This window comes from Thalassophryne amazonica, chromosome 23, assembly GCF_902500255.1.
Source record: "Thalassophryne amazonica chromosome 23, fThaAma1.1, whole genome shotgun sequence".
Classification (NCBI taxonomy): Eukaryota; Metazoa; Chordata; class Actinopteri; order Batrachoidiformes; family Batrachoididae; genus Thalassophryne; species Thalassophryne amazonica.
In genome coordinates this window covers 16,479,410-16,505,539 of record NC_047125.1, presented here as the reverse complement: position 1 = coordinate 16,505,539, position 26,130 = coordinate 16,479,410, and the positions used below count along the sequence as shown (strand labels likewise).

The window sequence follows — 26,130 nt, the reverse complement described above, 5'->3', positions numbered from 1 at the left end:
TTTGCTGCTTGAAAAATTGAAGAGTTAACGGTGATGATGCTTAACTGATAAATCACTCAAGTATTTCACTGAAGCTACCGCTAACCACCAACTTTAATAATATGAAATAACTTTTATCATATGAAGTCAGGTTTGACTTTGCTTTTTTACCCTATAACCCTGATAAAGATTCAAGATTCATTTATTAATGACCACACAACAAGTTGGTGGAATTTGTTTCCAGTACAGCATGAAATGCTCACATCTCTGTGTCAACACACAAACAATAAACAGACAAATACACATAGAAACATCAGTTAATCACTTAGTTTAGTGTCCGTACAGCTGTTGGAAAAAAGCTGTTTTTGAGTCTGACTGATTTCGTTGGCAGGGACCTGTAGTGTCTTCCAGAAGGCAACAGTATGATCAGGTGATATGCAGGGTGTGAGGGGTCAGAGGTGATTTTTACTGCCCGTTGTGTGATGTGTCTATGGTACAGTGTGTCAATGGAAGGGAAGGTGAGGCCAGTGATTATAGATGATGTGTCTATTATACGTTGTAGTTTTTTGCATAAGAGTCCAAATTTCCATACCAGACGATTATGGATGAGGTGAGAATGCTTTCAGTGATGGCAGTGTAAAACTGAAGCAGGATGTTGTGCCTGACAATGAATTTTTTGAGTTGTCTGAGAAAAAATGATCTTTTATTAGCTTTTTTGTAGATTTGGTCCGAATGCAGTTTCCATTTGAGTGTGTTACTAATGTGTGTACCTAGGAATTTAAATGACTCGGTGATAGAGATGGGCTGAGTAGAATTGGGGATTTTGTGAGAGGGTGAGCGTGAGAAGCTGACTATGAGTTCCTGGTTTTTTAATGTGTTAAGCTGTAGGTTATTGTTTTGGCACCAAGTAACTGCTTGGGTGACCTGTTCACAGCAGTAATGTTCGTTATTGTTTGTGATGAGTCCAATTATTGTAGTGTCATCTGCATATGTGATATATATGTTTGTGTAGATGGGGAATACCCAAGGGGAAAGAACACAACCCTGAGAGGCACCTGTGCTGAGGGTCAGAGGTTAGGACAGGAGGCTACCCATCCTGACTCTGTGTGTCCTTTGTGACAGGAAGTTATGGATCCAGTGGGAGAGAGTAGTGCCAATATTCATGTCCATGAGTTTATTGAAGAGGTTGACCGAGTTGACTGTGTTAAAAGCAGAACTGAAGTCAATAAACAGTAGCTGGGCGTAGGTGTGGGGGGACTCCAGGTGTTGCATGATGTAATAAATGGCCAGGTTTATTGCATCTTCAACATATCTATTAGTCCGGTAAGCAAACTGGTGACTGTCCATGAGGGGGGAGGTAAGTTCTTTCAGGTGTGTGAGTATGATGTGTTCAAATGATTTCATTATAACCGAAGTGAGAGCTATTGGTCTGTAGTCGTTAAGGCAGGATATTTTATTGGCTTTGAGTACCGGAATGATAATGGAGTCCTTAAAGCATTTGGGAACAATGCACTGACTGAGGAAGCTATTGAAAATGAAAGTAAAGATTGGGGCAAGCTGGGCTGCACAGTGCTTTAGGACAGTTGGGCTGTCACCATCAGACCCCGCCGCTTTCCTCTTTTTATTTTTGCTAAAAGAGGCTCTGAGCTCCTCTTCCTCAATAAGGAACTGAGGTGATGGTGGGGGCGATGGGGGAGAAATGGAGGGGATAGGCTGCTGTTCGAACCTACCATAAAAGTTATTTAATAAACCTGGTAAGCTACTGTCAGTGTCTGGTGAGGGGAGTGGGCTGGTTTTGTAATTAGTCATGCTTTTTCATTTTTTACAGTTTGATTTAGTGTCATTTGATTGTATTTGCTGTTTTAATTTTCGTGCATATACTGATTTAACTTTTATTATGGCAGAAACAGACCAAAAGAGATGAAATTTTAGCATAAACAAGTTCTACATGAATAATTAAAATGAAAAAGAAACAGTAGTTTCCATTCAAGATACAGTTTATTAACAGTGCAGAAAGGATTAAATAAGAAATATTAGGAAATAAAAATGCAAATGAAAAATAATTTTAATAAAGCTCTGGGTTGACCTCATCAAGGTGATGTTTGATGACTTTGTGCGATGTCAGTTTTGCTAACTGTACGAGTGTATAAGCTCCAACAGGAACAAACATAATTTTAAGATTTACTGACGACCATTAAATGTCACTCAAAATAATGTGAGCTGACTTAAAGTTGGCCAAACTAAATTTACATCCACTTACGAAAAATTAGCATTACTAATTAGCCATTAGCTGATTAGCTGGTTATGAATAGTGGTCCATTCCCAATCTGGAAATCAGGTAATTCCTGGAAAACTTTCATCAATGTTTGCCATGTTTCAGTCGTATTGTTTAACGTGTACAGGCGGTGTTCACTTACCCCAGGTCTGGTCCAATCAGACAGTGCCGTCGGAGCATAGCTCGTGCCTTGGTGTTAGACAGGTTTGCAGCGGGCTCTCTGTTAATAGCCAAAATAAGGTCGCCAACCCCCAGACGTCCATCACGGCTGATGGAACCACCGTGGATTATGCTCCGGATCAGCATCCCCAAACCATCCTTCACGGAGGTCACTGTCATCCCTTTGAGGTACATTAAAAATGGAATTAAACTTTTAGGTTTTCCACATGGCTCGATGTACAAAAGCAAAAACATGTTATGATGGAAAATGTAAGACCTTCGGAGTCTAAAAAGTCAACTGCGCTACTATTTTCAATGAGGCCTTGAGGAGTTTAAAGAGTGCCTTCATAACACCAATTTGTTTTAGAAGCTACAACTTAGTATTCTCTGAGTCAGTAGCAGCCCCCTTGGGCAGGTTTTGAAATGCAAATACTTTGTGTAGCAATGGATTTGTCATTTCAGACTGGAAATCAGCCAAAATCTTTTTTCTATCATTTTGCATCAAATCGAGCTTTCATAAAAGAAGGCGCACATTAAAGGCCAATACACGCCTTTCGGTCTGGCTGCCTCATTTGCACTTCACTGAAGGATGAGGAGAGTAAATAAAAGAACAAATAACAATGTGAGGAAATTAACACAAACCGAGACTGGAGTTGCCCTTGACAACTGTGATCGTCCTTTCAAAATTGCTCCCCGAAGTCACAATTTCCTCATCGCCGTCTTCTGCTGATTCTTTCACACCGGCCTCCTCATCCTTGAGGGCGATAATTTAACACAGATATTTGTGAAAGTAAATGAAAATATTAAGCTGGATTCCAAACAATGCATGGGTCTCGGGAGGAAAGGGAATCGTCCGTGGGAATGAATTTATTTAACAACCTTGGATGTTTGTTTATTACATATTTGATGCCAGCCTCATGACTGTTTGGGGCACTGATACCTTGGAGAATTGTAATTTCAAAATGTATTTTCATTTATGTTGCATTTACTTTCCAAAAAATGCTTAAATCATTTATTTATTTGATATTAATTTACAGCAATGAAAACATGCTGTTTCCAGATCAGCTCATACGGATAAGGGCTTCGCTTTAGCCAATCAGATTTCTCCATGCTGTCTCCGGGTGAAAAATCCTCTCTGGAGCCTTCAGGATTTCAAATGTTCTCCTTTGCTTTAACCAGTCAGATTTCCAGTTAGCTGTAATCGGCATGTTCCTTGGCACTCAGTGGCCTTCTAGACATCTTCAGTTGGCTTAACATGTACACACATTCTGTGAACTGTACTCTGCCTGAGCACATTTGACCCCAAAGTCCAGTTCTTTTAATTATTGTGTGTGCTCTGTACTTGGGATATGTGACAAAATCTCTGTCTGGGACAAACAGCCCAAAAATGACCATGCCTTTTTCCCCAAGTTGTTCACTGGGCTTCTGTTGCAGAGGTCTGGCAACCCCTTGTGGGAGTGTCCACTTTTTCAAAACAAATACTGAATCCTGTGGATTTAAGTGTGCCAGGGTCCGGAACATGCAGTGTGAGTCCAGACACAAGGTACATGGTAAAAGGCAAATGGTTTTTTTTTTGTGTAGTGGGGCTGGGGGACTGTCTGGACAAGTTATTACTGAGCTGTTTCTTAATTGGCAATGACACAAGAGGAGAAGCAACGGATTTGTCAGTAGGCAGATGGGAATGGAACAGCTGTGTTTTGAACAATTTATGAAGAACGAAAGGCATACAAACGTTATGCTGATGAGCAGCTTTGATAAGTTTTTATGTATATTTACTTGTGTTTATGGCATTTTTGCTTGCTTGGTGGTTGTATGAGTAAATTTAGCTGACTACTATTTCCTCATTTCATTGTGCTCAGCCACCCACTCCATACACGGACATTCCCCGAAAATAACCATGCTACTCTGATAACATTTGGTTATGACAGTGATTTGGGATGGTGAAGCTGCTTCATGTGATGCCACATTTAACTGCAGGAGGATATTGCTCTCAAGTCTAATCTGATCTTTAAGATCAAGAACCTTAAAGTACTTCCTGCCTGTTCTTAGTTTTAATTATATTTACCTTCATCAGAAACTCCATTTCTCCAGTATCTCCAAAAGAGATGATTGGCTCCTCCCGGAACTGAGGAGAAGCTACGGGTTCCTCGTGCACATTAGATCTGGTTCCTATTTCAGCAAACGGGATGTATGTGTTTGAACAATCCACAAGTTCTGGTGGGTACTGGTCAGAGCCACTTAATACTGCATTAAAACCTTGGATGTGGCCTCTGAAACCCGCAGGAGTGAAAGCGGTCGACTTCTCCAGAGAAAATGGCTCTGTGTTGTCTGCAAAACGGGGATGCTCATCCAACAGGTCCAGGCGAGCTGTCAGCTAGGATAAAACAAACCAGAGCAGCTGAATGAACGTTCCACTCCGTTAGACAGACAATAGCCCAACTGGGAGCATTCATCTTGCTCAGTCACCATTCTGCCCTCCTTGCAATGAGCCATACAAAAGCCATCAGTGGCCAGCGGGGAACGGCAGAAATTACAGATGTTGTGTGAGGTGTAAAAAATGGATCTGGATTATAACATCATTTCAAACTGTATTAGAGTCAGACTGGGGAGTAAATCCCAAAATAAGTTTGAATTAGGAAAGAAAGTGAAGTGTGTCGTTTCACAGCATGTACAGTTGACAGTACATGTGTAACTTGTCATTCTTATTGTATGCAGAGACATTTAACAAGCAAAAGCCTCTTGAACTGATTATATGTATTCAGTGTTGTAAAATCTTACTTGACATGACGATCTGGGCCTTGTAGCACAAAATGCCAAAAGCTTTGATTATTTTAATCATTCAGTGAATCAGTCTATTTCCAGAGACAAAATCTTTACGGGATTGACTGGATTCCCAAATGTGAAGCGCACCACTGTTTATACCAAACGCTCTGTCGCTGGCATAACATATCTGACTCCTGACACAATCAGGTTAGGGCCAGAATCAAGCACTGGTGCCATCTTGGGTCATGAATGGCCACCACCCAGGCAAACAACTCGTCCATCCATGCGCCCCAAAAGTAGCCGTCTACATATCTGCCACAACCAAGTGATATGTGGGCACCCCTTTGACTTTCTCCACTGAGGCGCTACACAATGGGTCACACATGCTCGGTAACCATTCATTTGACACAAAGTAATTCCAGCAGTACCTGAGGGTCCTCTGAAGAGACCTAGTACCAAAGACATCAAGTTGTTGCTTTAGTGTTTGACGTCCAAGTATGGATGGTATCACAGACAGGAAGCAACAAGACCATGAAGACTTGGACCTTTGTTCTCTCACAGAGACATAGGCATCGCCCTACTGATGCACTATATTAAAGATAAAGCTAAGCGCATTTAATGTTAAAATGTGTAGCCACAGTGGCAGAATATGTAATCATGGCAAGTGGTTTAGCTCAACTTCCAACCATTTGTGTCAATTGCTAATGTTAGCCCATATGCTACCAGAAATGTGTAACTGCACATGCTAACTCTCTGTCTGTTTGCAGTAGCCGAAAGTGTCTTATCAGTGTCACATCGTTTGGTGCAAATGGTGCTGCCACCACATACAGGCATCCAGTAATTGCCACAAAAATATCTTCTGTGTATTTCAAAGCAATATTAAAAAAAAAAACAACGGTAAATTTCCATTGTTGTGTGTCCATGTTTTGCAAAATAGTCCGAAGCTGGAAACCAGACTGTGAAGGAGCAAGACACCCATGTGTATCCACAGAAAAAAACAGTTAGTATTCCACAAAGGTAAACCACTTGTCTGTTAATGTATGGCCAAGAAAGAAAAAAACTATCTATAGACAACAAAAGTCACATCAATTGTGTCATAGTCTGTAAAGCTTGTCCAGGTCCAACAATCCTACTTTGCCACCTTGAAGTTCTTTCACAGCTCATTAGGGTGCTACGGCTCATGCTTTGCGAACCCTTTGACGACTGTAAAGACTTATGTCCTGGCTCATTTTTATATTTTCACACGGTTCCTATTCGCGTTAAAACGTCCCTTTTGGATGGGCCTCAAATAAGGTCAGTTGTGACCTTTGGGTACCACTGAACACACAAAAACCGCTCTCAGGAAGATGGTTTATCTTGCTCATCCTGTCACCTTTGATGCTTTAATAGTCATTTGGAAGGTTTGGTTTCTTGAGCACAGTGAGCAGCAATAAAAGTGACCATCCTCATATGTAACAACACAATCAGTAAGGTTGCAAAAAACAAAGAAGCCCACACAAAATAAAACAATAAGTAGATATTGCGTCAGTCATTGCAAAGACGACGAAGGTTCAATGAAATGAGGGAAAAATTTGTAGTATTCCTTCTAGTTTTGGATGTGCGGTCTCGTACCTTCGGCGTGGATGCGTGTAGATAGTCCACATCTGTGCTGCCGTGAAGAGCGATCATGGATGCCTGGAAGGTGTCGTCATCTATCCCCGAGTAACTGTGCTCAAACACCTTCTCATCAGACAGGTCTGCTTCGCCGGACTCAATCTATGATAAGGGACAGAAGTTTAACCACACACAGGGCGCTCCTTAATGTTGAAGACTGGTGAAATCACACGAGTCCCTGTCCCCAGATTGATTATTCATTTCCTCCCCGATGCTAACTAACCCATGCCGGCTCTGCTCGGTAAATGGCGCCGTCAGTCTGTCCTCCTTCCTCTCCTTCTTCAATGAAAATATTGGTGAAGTTATACGAACGGATGATGGATGACGCTGTAATTTCCTGCTCACCATATGGGTGTGGAGAGAGGGAATATCCACATATTCCCTAGGAAAGTGGAGAAATTCTTTCAGTGGCTCCAGTTCTTTGAAGATGGGACTGATGTTTTTTTTTTGTTGTTGTTGTTGTTGCTGGCTATATCAGTGCAGATTAATTAACACAGAACAGAGAAATGGTGTTCAAACTTGAAACATGTATCCCAACACTAACACAAGACTTCCAGGTTTGGAGCACAGTGTGATTTCTAATGGACAAAATGTCAAAGTTAATATCAACGTAGATGAAGCTAACCATTAGCCTACCCATTAATTTACCTCTTAGCAATAAGTGTTTTTATTGTCCATGCTTACCGGCATGTGCAGCCAACATATAATGTCAAATGTGCCACGTCAGCTTAACAATAAGCACGTTTCCATGCACACGAAAAAAACAATCATCTGACATATAGTTTCTAGATTATTAAAGTGGTTATGTAAATGGCATAGTGCGATATGCTGGATTGGGATAAGGCTATTATCGAATTCTGAGAAATCCGATAAACACACCAAGGTTTTTGACCAATATTTTGTTTTGTCTCACGCATGTATAATGTTAATCTGTATTCTTAAACTCTTTTACATCTGTGTATGCATATACCATATTTAATAAATAAATTGGCTTTTTTCCCTTTTTACTAATTTGAGACATCCTGCAACTTGTAGTCCGGTGTGATTTAGCTACATTTTTTTCCTCTCTCTCTTAATGAGGTATTTTTCGACTGGTGCAAATTATCCTCCGGAAAATATGGCAAGTGTCTTTTTGTCAAAGTCATCTTGTCTGGTTGCACAGGCCGCTAGTCTTGTTTTTTACTCTCTTCAAGAAAGCTTAATCTCGTGTGTGTGGACCCTAACTTTTTTCCAAGCTAGTCAAGTTGCTCATTTGCTAGTCAAGTTGTTGTTGGTCAGACGTTGCTGACATGCACCTATCTGGTTTGCAAAAAATGTTTCTACTTCACTTGTATATCTGTGTGTGCCATTGTTATGTTTTGTTCAAATATGACTGATGGGGGTTTTTTTCTGTAGACTTGCCCCAAAATGTTTTTTCATTCAGTTAAAGCCTAAAATGCCAATAAAGCTCCATTTACTATTGTTTTGACTGAATATTCACTCAAGTCTTGATGGGACATTCTGACAGGAAATTTTTAAAATAACATTTTGACGTCATGATTATTGTGGTCATGTAAATGTTGCAAATGTCTCATATAAAAGCACATATGGTGTATTAAATATTCTTCTTTGATGTCCAAATGCAGTCTAACGGATATACCTGTAGTGTTTCATCTTGCGTTTGTACAAAAGGGTTTTTATGAGTTAAGGGGTGTAGAGTTACACTGTTATGTCCAAGAAAAAGAAGAATGATCCCAGTGTCCTCACACAGGCCAGGACAAGTTTTATCTATGAGCATAACATCCTCAATCTGTATCCGAAGATACTTTTAATGCTGGCTGTCAGGAGATGAAAAGTTGTACTGGTGCATCCCCAGTAAATTACAGTTAGGTTAAAAAACACACACCCACACACACAAAGATAAGTTATGATCCTGGTGGATAAGTGTCCAAGATGACTGTCTCAAAAAAGATTCATTCATTAATCTCTCTGAAGTAATTTTGAAGAGAAAAGCTGCTAAAAATTTCCACATGTATTATTTAGAAAGAGCATTCTGTATTGATTTTGTGTAGCAAGCGGCTCAGACAGATGGAAGGGAAAGCAAGAAGGCATACTGAAGGATTACACTTGTCAGACTCAATTTTGAGGGGCAATACAACAAAATACCCCACAGAAGTACATTCCGCATCCTGCCGGCGCACTATAATCCAGATAACCTCGGCGGCCCAAAGGTCTCGCTGCGTAATCCAGTGGCAGATTCAATATGAGAGAAACACAGCCAGAAAGCTGACAGAAAGGTGAGCGGTTTCACCGAGAAAATATCCCACGCTAAAGGTAAAAGGCACTTGGAGGAATGAACATGCTGCTGGACACAGCCAATATTTTGATAGGTGCCCCGCTGTGCTAAATGAACAAGAAAGTCTGTGCTCTTTGAGAACTCAATAGCATAATAATATGAAACAAAGGCCACAGAGCCTTTAAGGCTGGTAGCTGCCACTAGGAAAACAAAGAAAAACACTGGGTGGAACGCTAAACCTTGCACCCGTCTACCTGTGCTGCTCCAGCATGAAATATTGAAGCCGCTGTAAGATGAGCCGTCATGACTGAACAAACAGTCACAAAGATATAAAGATGGCTGGCTGTGTGTGTGTGCACTGTACAAAACAAATAATGCACCTTTCCATCAGTGACCAAGAGAAGTTCAATTTTTCATTAATGCGTCACTAAATCGACGACGACATTAACGGATGCTTACAGGTAGTGGTTTGGCCACGCCTATCTGGACTTTTCCCAGTGTTGCCCCCTTCAGGGCTTGGACAGCATCTTCCAAACTCGCGTTTTCCAGGTTGGTGGTGTTGACATACATGAGTCTGTCGCCTGGCAACAGTCTGCCATCCTGCTCCGCAACACCGTTGGGAACCAGAGAGCGGATCACGATCACGGTCTTAGTCGGGTCCAGCGGGTCCTGTGGTTGTAGCAGAAAAGAGCGGTTCTGTGAACTTTCCATTAAACCAAAGATAATACATAAATACACCTGCGTACAGTCAGGATTCCCACCTGGTAGTCCAAAATGCTGAATCCCAGTCCTCCTTCTCCCTTCTCGAGCTCTATATTCTGGATCTCCGACTCCCACATGGCCAAAGATCCTATCGCCTCCTCTGGCGCGTGATCCTGTGTGCTCACCTCTGAATCTTCCTCAACCAACACTTTGCCAAGGTTCATGCATTTCTGCAGAACAAAACGCCAAAATCTCTGCATGAAGGCACTCTTTCTTCACCTTTAACTCCAACCCACAGCTTGCAAAAGTCTGCTTTTCTCCTTGGATCAGATTTTGGCAGCAGACAAAAGTGGAATATATTTGGGATGTTCAGGCCTTAACACTTTCACGGATAAAGCTGGAGAAATATATATATATATATATATATATATATATATATATATATATATATATATATAAAAACCCTTCCCCAAAAGGGTAAGCTGCTTTTGATGTATCGTATGTCTCGCAAATGCTGACTTGTGCTGTTGAGGTATTACTAGAACTGGTCTTAATAAACTTGGAGCATCTGCTGCTTATCGTTTAGCTTTAATCCATCCCGGCTGATAATGTGGCGATTCAGTGGAGCGATTGACAGCACAGACTGAGCACATAATGGTTGATGGGTGACAGCAAAAGGAGGACTTGAAGATTTCTCTCCAATAATGTTAATTTGTTCATGCACAGAGGCGGGGAAACCTGTTTTCTGATAGATCACTGCATGCCAAGAAGCTATTGAGCTCTTCCTGTCACATTCGCATGCATCATATGCCACAGTGCTCGATCAAACGATCATGGCTTGCAAAGTGATGGCATGCAAAACACACGTTGCAAATATGAATGTTAAAATATTTGCCTGAGTACCCTGTGTGAGCTGGTGATTTTATGAAGTAGTCCTGAATTATGCTGGTTGAAAGCACAATGTCAGCCTTGGCAAGCGAGCTCCACTTCTTATTTTTCATGATCAGACGACATGATAGCACAGTTATGGACTAACTTGTCAAAACTTTCCACCATTTTCGTTTTGTTGTTGTCCCAGTTGATCATGTTCCTCCCTCCCCCACCAACCCCCTTCATTCACGCATCCTTGCTCCCACAACGAGGCTGGCTTTAAGGGTTATACCGCGTCTGCTTTTCCTGTATTGTTTTCAACCTAATATCTCAAGGAATAATGTAATGTGATTTATAAAATAATCATTACCATTTTTGTAGAAGGACAGTACCAGCACAGTACCTTTAATTGAGGCATTGTGGTTTCCGATTCCGGCTGGGCAGCGTCCATGTCAGTTTGTAGGTGAGGGGCGGGCCTACAGCATGTCATATATACACAGAGGGGCAGCTCCTTCAGGATCCTGACGACTTCTTTGTGGGTCTCACCAATCAGCGAGATACCATTGACCTAAAACAGAAGAGACTCAGTTTTTATGTTAATTTTTTTCCTCCATACCAATGACAGGAGTTGGATTTAAAAGACTAGTGCAGTGCCCGTAGGAAATTTGTATTCTGTAGAAAATTGGGAGCTAAAATTTTTATTATAAAAAGACAATCACCAGATCAATACTGCATAATAATGTCAAATACCACCACCAGACCAACTGAATTCTAAATAAAGTGTTGTGAAATGCCATCACGAGAATGCAGCGCTTTCAAATGCCACCAATTATAATATAAATAGCAAAAAATCATAACCAATGAATATACCTGTACAGTATTTAGCACAGTGCTTTCATTTACCCCCAAAGTATTTTATTTTACAAACTATATCTTGTCATTTTTTGAATCGTTTATCTACTAAAGAGTAAAAACTGAAGGAAATCTATTGTAAGGTCTGAAAGAGGTTTGTGTGGGAAGTATTTTAGCCATAAGGTCAAGTGAGACGGGGAAGTGTTGGATTTTAAAATACTTGAAACACAATGGACTCATTGACAGGATTTAGTACTGCTATAATGGACTGATGCAGAAGGTGGCAGCAATGCAACAATAAGGATGCCTGTTGCCATTAAATGCCATAGAAGAAGAAAAGGTGTGGTTGATTTTATTCACAGGGTCACATTACGAGAGGAGCACATTTCATGTCAAAATAAAGCCATAAAAAACATACATCTATATATCTATATATATATATTTAGATAGATAGCTATTTTTTAAGTTGGCGGTTTTATATGAAGAAATAAATGGAACATGGAAACAAATCTGACTAAATAAACGGAACATAGAAACAAATGTTTACAGACAACTGTATACAAATGGAGGTTTTTCAGGACAGCGATGCCACGGAGGGCACCATCTTGCAAGTACTAATGTTACAATGTCAAAATAAAGGTTTAATGTCAAAATAAAGGTTTCAAAAATGAATCCCTAAAATTTTCATAATAAAGGATGCACATCATTGTGCCATGCGCAAGCCATATCCGAAAGCTGAGGTCGATCTGACAAACAGTCAGAGAGATATGCGAGCCACATACCCACACACACACACACACACACACACACACACACACACACACACACATTTCTACTGTACTGGACTTCTGTGTAAAAATCAATCCCATTCCGTTGCCTTTTCTCAAGTGACCGCCTACCTCCAGCAGTTCATCTCCACTGAACAGCTTTCCACAGCGACCAACAGGTCCTTCAGGCAGCACAGAGCGGATGTAATGATGTCCACTGTTGGCTTCCAGACTGATCCCCAGTCCACTGTTCTCACTAAACTTCTCCACCTCAGCCACCTGGAAATAACAGAATCAACCACTGATTGTGTTTATAGACTGTACTGGCTTAAAAGTTTTGAAGCATTGGTGAGCAATGAAGTTCTGCAAAGTGTAACAGAGAAAAAGATCCACTTTGACAGACTTACAATAACCTCATTACTTGGACCCAGAATCTCATGCCACTTGCTCATTACTTCTGCCTCTTCAAAGTGTGTGAGCTTCATTTCTTGAAAATCACAGCACAAAATGCAAATTTTTAAGGCCAAAAAAAAAAAAAGCTACATTATTCAAACAATTTAAATATTTTAACTTCGAGCTGTTGCAAACTACTGGTGCAGTTATGTAGAAGTTCCACATCAGACATTTAGCAACCCGATCAGTACAAAAGCTTAACACCTTATCAGACAAATTTCTCCAAAGTCTCTATGTTGTTGTGCTTAAATAAAGATTCCGGTCTCCTACCATGTTTGTCTTCTGTTAGCTGATCCATGGCCGGGTTGACATCAGATCCATCAGTCTTTGTGTGGAGCTGCTTCTCCTCCGTGGCGACTGTAAACACAGGAGGTGAACAGTGAGACCAACGGAAAGGAGCAGTGGCGCACACGCCAGACAAAAGTACTGTCTGCACACGGCAGGTGATAGTGTGAAGTGGAAAATAATCACCAGCCATGCACTGACACTGAAACCAGAAAAATGGTCATTAGTTGAAATTTGTTTAGGATAGTAAATTCCTTTGCATGCGAGTGACATTAATTTATAATTGTAGATGAGAGGCATTTCTGCACTCCTTTTCTATGATATGTAGATAATGAAAGTGCTTTACAATGATGCCTCACACATGCACATCAATGTCAGGGTTATCAACCACTGAAAGGCTAATTGTGTAGTTCATTTGTTTAATTAAATTATGTCCAAATTCAGTGACATGATTGCATTTGCCACTTTAATAATATATATTTGATAATTATTCACTTCTTTGTTTGTATATTTTCTATCTTACTCTGCACCAGCATCCAAGACATACACGGTCTGTAATATGTTGTGTTGGAATGACATTAACACTTTTTTCTGGAACCCACAAATCATTATTGCTGAGTAGACCCAAACCTTTCCATACCTATAAACAGATATTTCATGATCCTGGTGCCAGTTTTTTTTTTTCTCCAATGGAATACCACTGTATATGCCAATGGAGCTCCACAAGGAACAGGCCTCGTACCCCACAAGATGTCCCTCTGTGCATGCAAAAATCTTTGGGTCTCTAATTTGTATGATGAGATTTTAAGGTGCAAAATATTACCAAATCTGTGACATTGCAAAGATCCAAATAACTCCAATCTACTGCACAATCCATTCTAAATCATACAATCTAGTGTTCAATATTTTTACGAAAATGTCATTTGGGTTGTTTTGCTTTGGTTTGTTTGTTTTTTCTGCCTTTCTTTTCCTTGTATATGTGATCCTGAAATGTGCAGACTCCCACCTTGTAACAATTTCTTGCAAAAGATTATTCTTTCAACATTGTTGTATATCTTAATTGTTAACTTTTTTGAATGAAAAAAAGCAGCTGTCTCTTGGAAGCCTCTGCAGCATCTGCTTGATGCAGGCTGGTCGTCTGTCTGCTGGCTTTGGCAACAGAAATGTTTTCTTGCATGCAAATCTATAGCCTGGAGGTCCTGTCAGTACAGCCAGAGATGAAATTCCTTCTGTTTGCTGTCAGTCTTGTTGAAAAAAATTTGAAGCAAAACTTATTAAAAAAAAAAAAGAAAAACGAAAAAGATAAAGTATATTTTCTGATTTTGCCATAATGATGGCAGTGTTTGAATATTTCATTTCAAAGTGTTATGATTGTAAAAAAAAAATACATTTCCACATCAAACACTGCTTTTTTTTTTGACAGAATGATGAATCGCAATCAATATTTATGCCATTTTCATTAAGCTTCGCCTCTAAAGGATACTCTATTTTATCATTCCTACCTTGAGCAACATCTTCTGTCTTTTTTCTCTCCAGCTCGAGTTCCCTCATATCAGCGGTGGCAGTTGGAATGGCGGGGGCAGGAGACGGGACGGAGACATGAGGGGCCGTGGCAGGGGGGATATCATCAGGCCGGAAGTCCCGCCGGATCAGCTTAAGATGGACTGTCTGTCCCGTGTGTCGGAGGACTTCAACTGCCTGCTGATTGGTGTATCCCTGAATGTTTACGCCATCAACCTGCAGAGGCCGAGCGTTTGTGGATTAATGAACTCTGTGAGTGCTGAACTACCGTCTATACACTTGTTTAACGGTGATGAAATCAGATTGATGCGACTATAAACGCCAGCAGTCATCCAGACGTTGTGCTGAACGCTGGTCTGTACAGGTTTTTGTTTTTTCCTCCCAGTAATTCACTTGTACACTTAGAAACGCAGTGTTTAAATAATTCAGACATGCCATTAAGTCGTTTAATAAGGTATTAAGATGGGCCCCAAAGCACATCATTATTTAAGATTAAGAACAAAAACTGAAGTGCGCACGCAGTTAAGATGTTTAGAAAACACAGGGGTGCACTAACTCATCTTTCAAATGATGCGAGAAATTCCGTTTCACGTCCTTGCTGAAGTCTCGAAGTAATGAGATGTACAATTGAACTGCTCACGTTTTTAACACTCGCGGTCACATGTAAGGCCGCTTTCAAAATGACTCAAAGCATCATACTTCCTCGCATCTAATGAATGAGTGAATATGACATGGGGGACAGATTACATAAAACAATCACCGCACACGTCCTCCCCGTGCTAAAGACTATCTGTGGTCGGAACATAGAGTATAATTAAAGTACTTACAGCTATTATCTGGTCTCCCACATGAATACGGCCATCGTGATCGACGGCGCTGTCTTTTGTTATGCTCTTCACAAAAATACCTGAGGGTTCTAAGAAGTCGTAAAGAAAAAAAAGGTAAAAGGAGACAAGCAGTTAAAAACAGTATATTAAGAAAAAGCATTTCAGAGTACTATTCAGCTACAGCAGTTCAGTACTGACTGCCAAAGTCTTTAATCTCAATCCAATTAAATTGCAGTTACATGCATAAAAGTATATATTTGTGGACTGAATTCTACACCAGAAAGCGCCTTACAAATTCACATCACCCTGCAGCTTTTTTCCTTTTTCCCCCGTCTGTTCCAAAAAGGTCAACCGGCTGTTTTCTCACCCAAGTTTTTATCTCCCACGTAGCCAGCTATCGTGATGCCCAAACCCTGGAGGTTCTTTGTGAGGCTTACATCAAACATGTCGGCCTCCTCTTCCTTATAACCCTGTGAATGACAAGTCTGTGTCAGTTAAAACAGATCCCAACTAGTTTTTGGAGTGGAGACATTATGGAGTGATATATCTGCCGATGTATAGACATAAAAATGGTAATGATTCCGAACATTTCGCTATCAAACCCTTACGATTAAAGAAATGTTTTTGACGCTTGATGTTTTACAGTTTAAACATGAACTTTATTAGAAATAACTACAAATATACCAACGTACATCACGTTTTCTTCACTTGGAAAACACCCACTCTGATTGGAAATGAATGCCGGCTGGTCGGCTTTGCCCCTGTCTCTTGTAGCTAATGTGTCTAAGGGGTGATGGGGGTCCTACCCATGCTTGACATCATGGAAATGAAGCTGGTAGAGTGCCTTCTGCTGGATAAACTATGATATGATATGATAAACTACTACAATTGAGAAGGCTGAACTGGAGATAAAACCCCTGAACATTGCGTGAGCAGAAGTGTTTCTGATTTATACATGTTTGACATGTTGTTCGTGAGACTGTCACTTGACCTTAAAGCTATAGTGTGCTTGATTTAGTGCCATCTAGTGGTGAGGTTGCAAAATGCATGACAGTCATCAAAGATTTTTCACATTATTGCTTCTTTGGAGATTGAGATTCATGTTTTCTTGCCTTGTTTTATGATAAGCATCATGTATGAGCCTTAATTTCACAGAAATGAGGGTTCTCAAACTTGTTAGCCTGCATTGTAAACCAGTAGGCAGTGTATTCGGGAGCAACCACTGGTTCCTCTTCATTTTTCTTTCGTATTCCAACCACAGTGCAAAAAATTGGGTTACTCTATCAACATGGCAATGCAACATGGTGGCCTCCATGATGGGACCTGGTCTCACGCAATACAAAAGGCTAATTCAAAGCTTACGAAAATGCATTGATTAATTGTTGCAGGCAGTTATCCTGTATGTAGTTATGAGTGCTACATTCCAGCTCTGCTAGTAAACAATAGACAGCTATGCTGATAATGTCACAATACCACTGTTAAACTCTGGTTTGGTTTCATATAACAACCTCTGTCACCTCTTGTTCATTGACAGTGGGGAGCGCCGTGGGCATCACTGTAGCAAGAGAAGGATTCTCGTCCACGGAGCCTCTGGTGACGACCAGCTTCACCCTGTTGCCACACTGCCGGAGGACCTGGGCCACCTGCTCGCTGCCCATGCCGTACAGATCTGTGTCAGCAATCCTCAGGATGTGATCCCCACTGCGTAGACGGCCATCCTGACACAGAAAAGGTACGTTTTCTCTTTTAGCAACCGGCAGCTTCAAGAGAAATCACACAAATGCAGACACTGCCAGTACTAAAAAATATAACGCCAGACAGAATGACAGTTAAGTCTGTTTTTGCTTCCAGTTAACTGATTCTCAGCATAACACACTGACAGGAGGCATCTTATTAAACATAAAGCAACTCCAGAGCTGAGCACAAAACATTCAATGGAGGAACACCCAGGTAAACATAAAAACGTCTCAAAGGACGAGATGTACCTGATCAGCTATGCCTCCAGGGAGGATGGTTTTGACTATAACGCCTGTGGTTTTTCCTCCTATGATACCAAAGCCAAGGCCAGTACCATCGTTGACCAGCTCAATGGTCTCCACCTGTTGCCACTAGGAGGAGGAAAAGAGCCAGAACAGTGAAGCGGGTTTCATGAGGGTGATGCTATGGTTAACATTGTCACCTCACATCAAGAAGGTCCTAGGCTTTTGTTGTGGGTGCCATGTTCCCTTGATGTTTTGTGGTGCAACCTTCAGTTTCATCCAAAGGTGTGTCATTTAATTGCATAAATATCTGCATGAGTGGTTGGTTGTCTGGATGTTGGGAACTTTACATTCAGATAACTAAGAATGCAGTTATACCACGCTACAGTTGTCTGACAGTGTGCTGGCTAAGGTACGCAGAGGGCGTACAACACTCTGCAGGACTGACCAGTTGAGGTATCGGGCCCCGAGCCACTGTGAGCTGAACCCTCTCTGAAGCATTCTGCAGAATGCCAATGGCCTGCTGGTGGCTCACTGTCTGGTCCAGCGGCTTTCCGTTGATGGCCAAGATCTGGTCAGCTTCTCTGAGTTTCCCATCACTGTGCGGTTAAAAACAAAAAGTTGCTGCTGAAATGGGGGCACAGGGAGAATGTCTCACAGCGACAGATCTGTGTTTAAAAAAAATAGCCATGTTGTTTGTTTCATACCAGTGAGCCACACTTCCTGGTTGAATTTCCTGAATAAAGATGCCAAGCTCTCCATGGTTCTCACTCTTCAGGCCCACCACACTGAAGCCCAGGCCTCCTGATGCTGGTTTCTGCAGCTCCACATATGTCATGTAGCGCCCCTGTATCATCAACAGATATATTTTAGCCCCTCACTGCTCTGCCATGGCATCAAAGCTGCAAGCAGCCTTTGAAAGTCTATTTGAAGTGCCTCAAAAGGAAAGAATGCTGTGTGCGGACTACAGTTCTCATCTTTGGCCATTTTACTGTAGCTGGTTTTAGAGCCAGATCGTTATATTGGTTGGCCAATAATACTGACCAATATAAGCTTTTCGCAAACATATTAAACTTCTCTTTTCGTGAATAAGTACCACAGGAAAAAAAAGCACTCTGACTGTTGGAAATGGTGTCATTAAATAGGTTGTCCAGTAGAAAGCATTGTTTACAAAGCTGTCAAGCATGGCTGGGACCCCATCACCCTTTGGTCACATAAGCAACAAAAGACAGAGGCAAAGAGACGAGCTGCCATTTATTTTCAATCAGAGCGTTCGTTTTATAGTGACAAGAGACAAGTGGTCTCCAGGCTGCCAGTGAGGCAGGACAAAAATGATGATAAATTTACTAAGTTCAAATTTAAACTTAAAAATATCAAGCCTGAAGTAAGTTTTCCTGTCATAAGGGTTTGATAACAAAATGTTAAGCCTTGTTCCCATTTTTATGTATGTATCAGCATTGAACTGATCAAGGCATGATCAGAACATTTTAAAACTAGAGCATTTTCAAGTTTTCAATTCCACAAATTCTTACCTTGGAAAAATTTTTTGTCAAAGTCAAAGTCCTGTTAGAAGTGGCTTTGCATAATTTAAAATAGAATACAAAATATAGAGCAAAACGGCTTTTCAATGTGAAAATCAAATATCCACTAAATCCGCAATACGGATCAGATGTGGATCAAATTTAAGTATATTCCTTGAGAGTGCCCATTTGCACCTCATTGTCACAAATGAGGGTGATTGAGGCACTTTTGATTGAGATATAATGCAAAATGTACATCAAATAGCCTTTTCAATATTAAATTCATATGTCCACAAAATTCATAATCCGGCTCAGATCCGGATCAAACTTTATCAGGTGATAGTGAGTGCCAGTCTGCACTTCAAATATGAGAGTGATTGGTGCACATTTGATTAAGATATAATGTAAATTATACATTAAACAGAGTTTGCAATGTTAAATTTAAATGGCCACAAAATATCTAATCTGGATCAGATCAGTCAATAAAGGATACCATCCTACATAACACTCGCAAATATGAAAAAAGCTTGATCTTTTTTGACAGTTATGAATTTTTGAAAATTCGTTCAATGTAAAAGATAGAGATTTTTCCATTTTTCCAAGATTATTCCTGACTTTGACCTTGAACATTGAATCAGTTCTAACCTATCAGGATATGAATCTTGACTAAAAATTAAATAACAATATAGAAAAAATTGTGGGCTCCAGGCTGTTCACAAACAAACGGGCAAGAACATAACCTCCTTCAACTTCATTGGCGGAGGCAATCATAGTTGTAAATCAGCAGGAACATAAGGTCCCTCTGACAGTCTGACTGCTTTGATATTAGTAGCAAATCCTAACTTTTCAGCTGTCATACCTGTGCCATGGAGTGAACAATCTGTTCAAAGTCTTCAGCTGGTGGTTTGCCATTAATATGGGTAACAGCGGAGACATCAGAGGAGGACTGATGGCTGCCATTGGGCTTGACTGCTGTGACATGATCTCCAACGTCACCGCCACGTGATGATGAGATTTTCCCCTGCAGTCATGAAAAACAGGCATTCAAAAACCTAAAAAAAAAACAAAAAAAACACTGGATTTGCAATGATGACACCAGTGTGCAATGATGCACAACAGCTGTGAATTTGTGCCCGTCCACAAAGCAGCAAACACTGGAATTTATCCAACTGCCCCTACTTGAAACGTCATGACTTGGTCCGACCTGTGAATATAAACAGTTCGCAAGTTTAATTTCAGACAGCAAAGTCCTGGCGTCTGGCATTGGGAAACCACCGGGAAGGCAGATACTTTTGTTATCCCACCATGATTAGCTGTATGGCAGCATAATCCTTCAGGAGATAACGGCTTTTAGCTGATGCTCCAACAGTGAGTCAACTCCAAATACAATCTTTCTATCATGTTTGGGGATGGGGGAGTGGGGGGGAGGGGATCACTGGCCATCTGGATGCTGAGGTTTTAATTACTGCAATGACTTTAGTTGTGTGGCTGATGAATTATACAAACGTGACAACGATATGAAATGGTGTTTTCTGATTTCATTAGTCCAATGGTGTAATGTTTACGACCGTCTGAATTGGATTCAAAAGGACGGACGTTTTACATTGCAGTAACTTCATAATTTGGCATATGGCATAATTTGGCATATGGCATCGTCACGCGAAAGCCGTCCTTGTGACTTGCGTTTTCGTGTCAGGAAGTCGACTAACTGTCAGAAATGAGGAAACCTGCGCTGTAAATAAAAATTTTAAAAAAATCCCAGCTTAGCTGAGAAACAAAACTGTTTGGTGCAGGACACCTTCTAAACAAAACCCTACGAGGCCGGGTAAATTAGCCTAGCATGATGCTCAGACGCCATCCTTGTGCATGAGCTTTGTTAGCTGGGGCCTGCCTAAGAGGATTAACGTTCCAGTTTGGTTCTTGCCCATTTAAGAAATTGTTTCTGCCCCACTTCACACAACAGCGGCGGCAGCAGTGGTGATGGCGGTGGCAGCGGCCTCTTTCTCATTGGAGAGTAGGACTCATCTCCATAGCGACGTGGGCCTTGCAAGGCCTAACGAGTAGCGTCAGAAGATGGACAGTGTGCTTTGTGTTTACATGCCTGGCTCTTGTTTGACCACAAAACATGAAATGCATCCCCTTTTCTAATGCATCCCCTCCTGCTTTATAGGAACAAACGTTGACATTATAAAAGGTGGTAATTTTTAAAAATCTCCTTAGAGCTGAACAGCAACAACAAAAAATACGACAAACTGTCACGTCTTATGAAATATGCTAACCCATGAGTACACAAAGCCAGCAGGGCTTTTAGAATCTGAATTCCAGAAGAGGTAAAAAAAAAACAAAAAAAAAACAAAAAGCTAGAGCATCCCGCCTCCCACCGCATAGCGCGCATATTTGTCTCTGTTTTTCAAAGGCTTACTCTGGCCCCTTTCCACCATGACTTCGGAGAGCTTTCCTCCAACATTCAATTCCCAGAGTTCCTGACTGAGACTGTCTTTGCTTGTGTCACCGGGCTGCGTCTGGCTTACGTGAACCCTGACAGCCCTCTGCCCGAAGCAGCAGATGCACTGGGGACGGAGATCGAAACGGTGGTGGTGGTGGTGTGTTGTGACACAAGCCAGAAACAGAACGGGTGAGGTGACTGAGGAAGCAGCCGGCTTGTCTTGAAAGAAATACTCACACTTTATTTTTGTGATCCGCAAAATGCCTGACTCCTTCTCCACGCTGTGCTCTCACTGTCCAATGACTTATTTGGGATCCTTTGAATTCTCAGAATGTCCCAATAAGCAGACCACGTAACAGAATAAACACTTTGCGAAAATCGACAAATGCCACAAAGAAGCCCTTCCAATATAAATGCTTGTGGTCAGTCAGTACTCGGAGCTCCTGTGCGAAGCATTCGGTGGTTGAGTTCATAATCCAGACTGCTCTGACTGCTGACGAAAAAGCAGCTTGAACTGAATCCTATAGAGAATGAACCAAGCAAGTCCTTGGCTGGCTGTGGTACCCTGGTAGTTGTTGCCATCCAGGTGGTCACTGTTTCCTTTCTGGAAAGGGAACAACTAGTCCTTTCTTCCAGTCTGTCAGGAACCCAGTCACACCAACTTCAAACATTGCTCGCAAGGCCAGGAGAGCATCTCCACCTGCCTGAAGAAGTTCAAGCAGGTGGTTGTTGTAGTATAGCAGTTGCATGAGCAACCTTAAGACCGGGGTTGGATTCTTGGTGCACCCACTTGAGGCTACCTCTCTGTGACTTTGGGCCCGACACTTGGACAGCTGGAAATGGGTACCAGCATTGATTGAGGAATAACCTGCAATGAACTGGCATCTCGTCCAGGGCGAGTCATGGACTCTCGTGCTTAATGCGATAGCTGCCAGGGATGAGCCCAATGGGGCTCAGGGCAAGTAGGGGTCTTACTTTGCAGATTACATCTGCTGTACATCTGGTTCCAGTTGTTCCACCCAGGCTGCATCAGTGATTACTTTTCCAGAAATTACTGGATTCTGATGCTGTTTATAGCAGATATTATGACAACTGAGTTTACATTAAAATACACATAAAAACTCACTAAGTGCAGCCAGTACAGAAGTCAAACTGAGGGTCCTGAGCTGTAGTTGCACATTTCCACATGCGTGTGGAATTACACCTCAGCAACACCACTTTTTCTTTCAACACAGAACATTTTGTTTTAAATGAGCTTAAATGTGCACATTCGGTTGGAGATACTGAATTGTTAATTCCTCACACATTCGTCTTACTGTTTGTCTTTAGCAGTGATTACCTGGGCTTTGAGCTGCTGCACAGACTTTTGTAAGGCCAGGATCTGGTGGAAGAGGGGGCTCTGGAGCACGGATTTGAGCAGGCTGAGCTTCTCCTCGGTGGGCACCTCCCCCTTTTCTTTCAGCTTGGCCTGGAGACGCTCCACCGCCTGCAAGGCACGCTGTGTATCTGCAAACCGTCACATATTTCAGTGACAGCGCCGGCCATGTTGAAAGAGGATCCAGGGAAACGAGGCGAGGGAGGGAAGAGAGGTCGAGAGATGATGACAGAAGCACATTTGGGTGTAGACCTAATTTGATGTAGACACTATTCCCTCAGCAATTGGGATACACATACATATACAGCAATACATATTCGAATATGTCTCAAGCTTTCGATGTCAATGAGCAACATGTCACTGAAATATGTCTATCGAAAACACATACTCGCATAGGGTTGTGCACCACAAAGAAAAAACTACTTTCAGTGCACCTATCACGGTTGTCAGACGAGGAAGGCAGGAGACAAATGCAGGACTCACTGGAACAGTTCTGGTTCAGAGAGGCTTTTACTGAGGTGCTTAGCAAGGTTCGGTACACAAACAGACAGTCCAAGAAGAGCAACCAAAACCGAAACATCAGGCAGAGGCGTAGACAAAAATACAGGCAGGCAGTCAAAACACCAAGAGACAGCTTAACAAAACGTGGTACTGAGCTTGAAGCACTGGCACAGGGCACAACGATCAGGCAACACCCGGTGCAACTAGTGGCGTCTAAATACTCCCGGAACAAGTGTAGAAAGACCCAGAACAGGGCGTGACCCACTCACCGAGCACCGCCCCCACCAAGCACAGTGAAGGCAGACAAGAGACATACAGACCCAAAAAACCCAAACACAAACCACCCAGCCACAAACGGGAACAAACAAAAACCCCAACATTAACATGATACATGACAGCACCGTTTGTTGACAGAATAGCAATATTTTCTTCTTTTTTTGTCTCTGTGGTCATTAGAGGTTTGCACAGAGGCTCCTCTCAGGAGGAAAAGATAAAAGAAAGGAGCCCTCCACAGTTTGGTCACTGGACAACTCTGTAACCCCACAAGTGGGCAACTCCAGAGTGGCTTGTTAGTGCACGAGGTGGCCTGGCGTCAACCGGACAGAAGTGAAGCAATTTCTGAGGCTCACCAAGTGTGACTAACACCTAATGGTGCGAGCAGAAGGGCCACAGCACTTTTCGCACTGAGAAGCTTTGTTGTCTGAACAGAGGTTGTAAACAAGCCAACAACCAAACACTCGGGTCCCAGTAGATTTTTTATTTTTTTCTCTCTGTGCACCACTGGTGCTGTGCAGGTAATACGACCACTGTTTTCATTTCCTTAGTGTCAGTGTGCATAGCAGCATGTATTTTTGTGCTGTAAGTGTTGTGTATTTTTGTGCTGTAAGTGTTGGCGTGGAGTCCAGTTCTAGTACCAAAATTTAACTTCACTTCCACTGAAAACTGTCATTACTTCAAAGTTAATTCCACACATTCATCATCTAAATACAGGCGTTACAATCTCCAGGAATTGCCGGATTTCAGGATGCAAAGTGTACTGGAATTTATACTGAAGATTTCTATTTTGGACATTGCGTGTTCGACTGATGGGAAATATTAATGATTTAGTTTGAATTGAAGTTTGAACTGCATGTTTTGCTGAAGAAGCAGCACCAAAATTACACAATTTGTCAAAGCAAGAAACTGGAAAAATAGAAATTGATGGTCCTGCAAGTCAAGTCTGAGAACATGTGATGGTGTCAATGCCACAGAACCCACCTTGAGTCCTGAATGGCAAGCTCCCAGGCAGGCAACAGGTCCAACCCCACATCTGGAAATGTGTGGGCGGCCACTTGGCCTTCTTCAGCCAATGGGGTCCTACAACACTAAAGCACCAATGTCCTGGATTATACACTGGGGAATATGCCACATGGGTCCTACAACACTAAAGCACCAATGTCCTTGATTATACACTGGGGAATATGCCACATGGGTCCTACAACACTAAAGCACCAATGTCCTTGATTATACACTGGGGAATACGCCACATGGCCAAAATGTCAAAGGTGAAGCTTCCCCACAATACAAGCCCTCATCTTAATCTCCCTAAGCAACTTCTTGTTTGACATAGCCATTCCAATGGTACCCAAAGATCCTCCAAAGAGACTTGGTACGAAAGACATCCAGTTGTCCTCTTATGTCACTGGTTCGTAACCAAGTCTCTTACCCATTCAGCAAGACAGGAAGCACCAGAACTGTAAAGACATTGTTCTGGAAAGACATCAGCATCACCAAACACCTCTGTCTAGCGATCTCATGTATCCATAACCACTTCCCGGGCGTCTCTTGATCTCAAAGGCCAAGAACTCAGAGACATGAATGTTTCAAGTTCAACACTTTCACTGCATACAGATACACTGCTGAAGGCAGAGTCCAACATGTCATTAAAAGCCTGGTTCTTAGGCTTGATCCAGGACAATCACAAACCCAGACACTCTGATTCCTCATCAGCTTCCCAAATGTTGCAATCAGAGTATCCAATTATTCCACAAAGATCACAGCACTGACTGTAAAGTTAAGGTCAGTAGACCTTTTCTCACCAATAAAGTCACCAACGTCACTGGTTTCCACAACCCTACTAGACACCCAGTCAATGCAATCACTGAACGGTGTAGGAGCTGACACCCATCCAGAAGAATGCCACAGAAATGCCCATAAACTGCTTGGGGTTAAGAGGGTTCAAGAAAATGCTAACCAAGGTCAACATTAGCATAAGGAATCAAGACATTATAAGTTAGTACTAGCAGATACAGTCACATTAAGGGTAGAGAGTGCAATTAATCTAACCATGGTTCATGCAAACCACTGCCGTTTACTAGCCAAGGTTGACACTAATGGTTAGCAGTTGACACCAATTGTGTCCTTGACGGTTAGCATCAATCACAGAGGACATGACCGCAAAGGCTAACACTAACTGCAATAGGTTTTCTTTAATGTGGCCTGTCAGTATAATATTTAGAGTAGAGCTGTACACTCCAGATTTTGAAATCCCATAAATCCTGGAAAACTTTAATCTCTTGAAACTTATTTTTAACTGCCACAAACAGACAGCACAAGCTAGAACACGAAACACAAATGAGGCAAAAGGCATTGTTACTCCATCATGCGCATGGTGGTGGATTTGATTTGGCTGTGAAAAAAAAAAAAGAGCTTTCTGCACTAATTTGGCTTCACTCTCGCCAGTTTGACAAATAAAGCTCTCCGGAGACAAACAAACAGTCACATATATGCCAAGATTATCAGCTATGGCAACATTGGCAGCTTGCAAGACTTGTACTGAATTCAGCATTTCTTTTAACATTTGAGAAATCTCATAGAAAGAGCCAAGCGTGGCTGTAGAGCCGGGAAAGACGGACAATCAAATAGCAACAGCAAATTCTGCTTAGAAAA

General features: G+C 41.7%; 1 protein-coding gene across 5 annotated transcripts in view; it reads right to left on the bottom strand.

The window, feature by feature from the left end:
• Positions 1 to 26,130, bottom strand: part of LOC117504560 (multiple PDZ domain protein) — a 58,634-nt gene that overhangs the window by 27,927 nt on the left and 4,577 nt on the right. For 4 of the 5 annotated variants that reach the window (XM_034164011.1, XM_034164013.1, XM_034164012.1 and 1 more), the window contains exons 3-22: positions 22,666 to 22,832; positions 19,740 to 19,901; positions 18,068 to 18,207; positions 17,809 to 17,959; positions 17,367 to 17,489; positions 16,899 to 17,099; positions 15,749 to 15,851; positions 15,382 to 15,470; positions 14,536 to 14,770; positions 13,019 to 13,105; positions 12,703 to 12,782; positions 12,428 to 12,574; positions 11,080 to 11,244; positions 9,866 to 10,036; positions 9,564 to 9,773; positions 7,053 to 7,211; positions 6,788 to 6,931; positions 4,479 to 4,787; positions 3,056 to 3,167; positions 2,397 to 2,595 (exon numbers count right to left, since the gene is read on the bottom strand). In XM_034164011.1, the coding sequence (XP_034019902.1) occupies positions 2,397 to 2,595; positions 3,056 to 3,167; positions 4,479 to 4,787; positions 6,788 to 6,931; positions 7,053 to 7,211; positions 9,564 to 9,773; positions 9,866 to 10,036; positions 11,080 to 11,244; positions 12,428 to 12,574; positions 12,703 to 12,782; positions 13,019 to 13,105; positions 14,536 to 14,770; positions 15,382 to 15,470; positions 15,749 to 15,851; positions 16,899 to 17,099; positions 17,367 to 17,489; positions 17,809 to 17,959; positions 18,068 to 18,207; positions 19,740 to 19,901; positions 22,666 to 22,832 (3,154 nt within the window). The remainder of the gene's footprint in view (positions 1 to 2,396; positions 2,596 to 3,055; positions 3,168 to 4,478; positions 4,788 to 6,787; positions 6,932 to 7,052; positions 7,212 to 9,563; positions 9,774 to 9,865; positions 10,037 to 11,079; positions 11,245 to 12,427; positions 12,575 to 12,702; positions 12,783 to 13,018; positions 13,106 to 14,535; positions 14,771 to 15,381; positions 15,471 to 15,748; positions 15,852 to 16,898; positions 17,100 to 17,366; positions 17,490 to 17,808; positions 17,960 to 18,067; positions 18,208 to 19,739; positions 19,902 to 22,665; positions 22,833 to 26,130) is intronic. The other variant, XM_034164010.1, reaches the window with a different exon arrangement.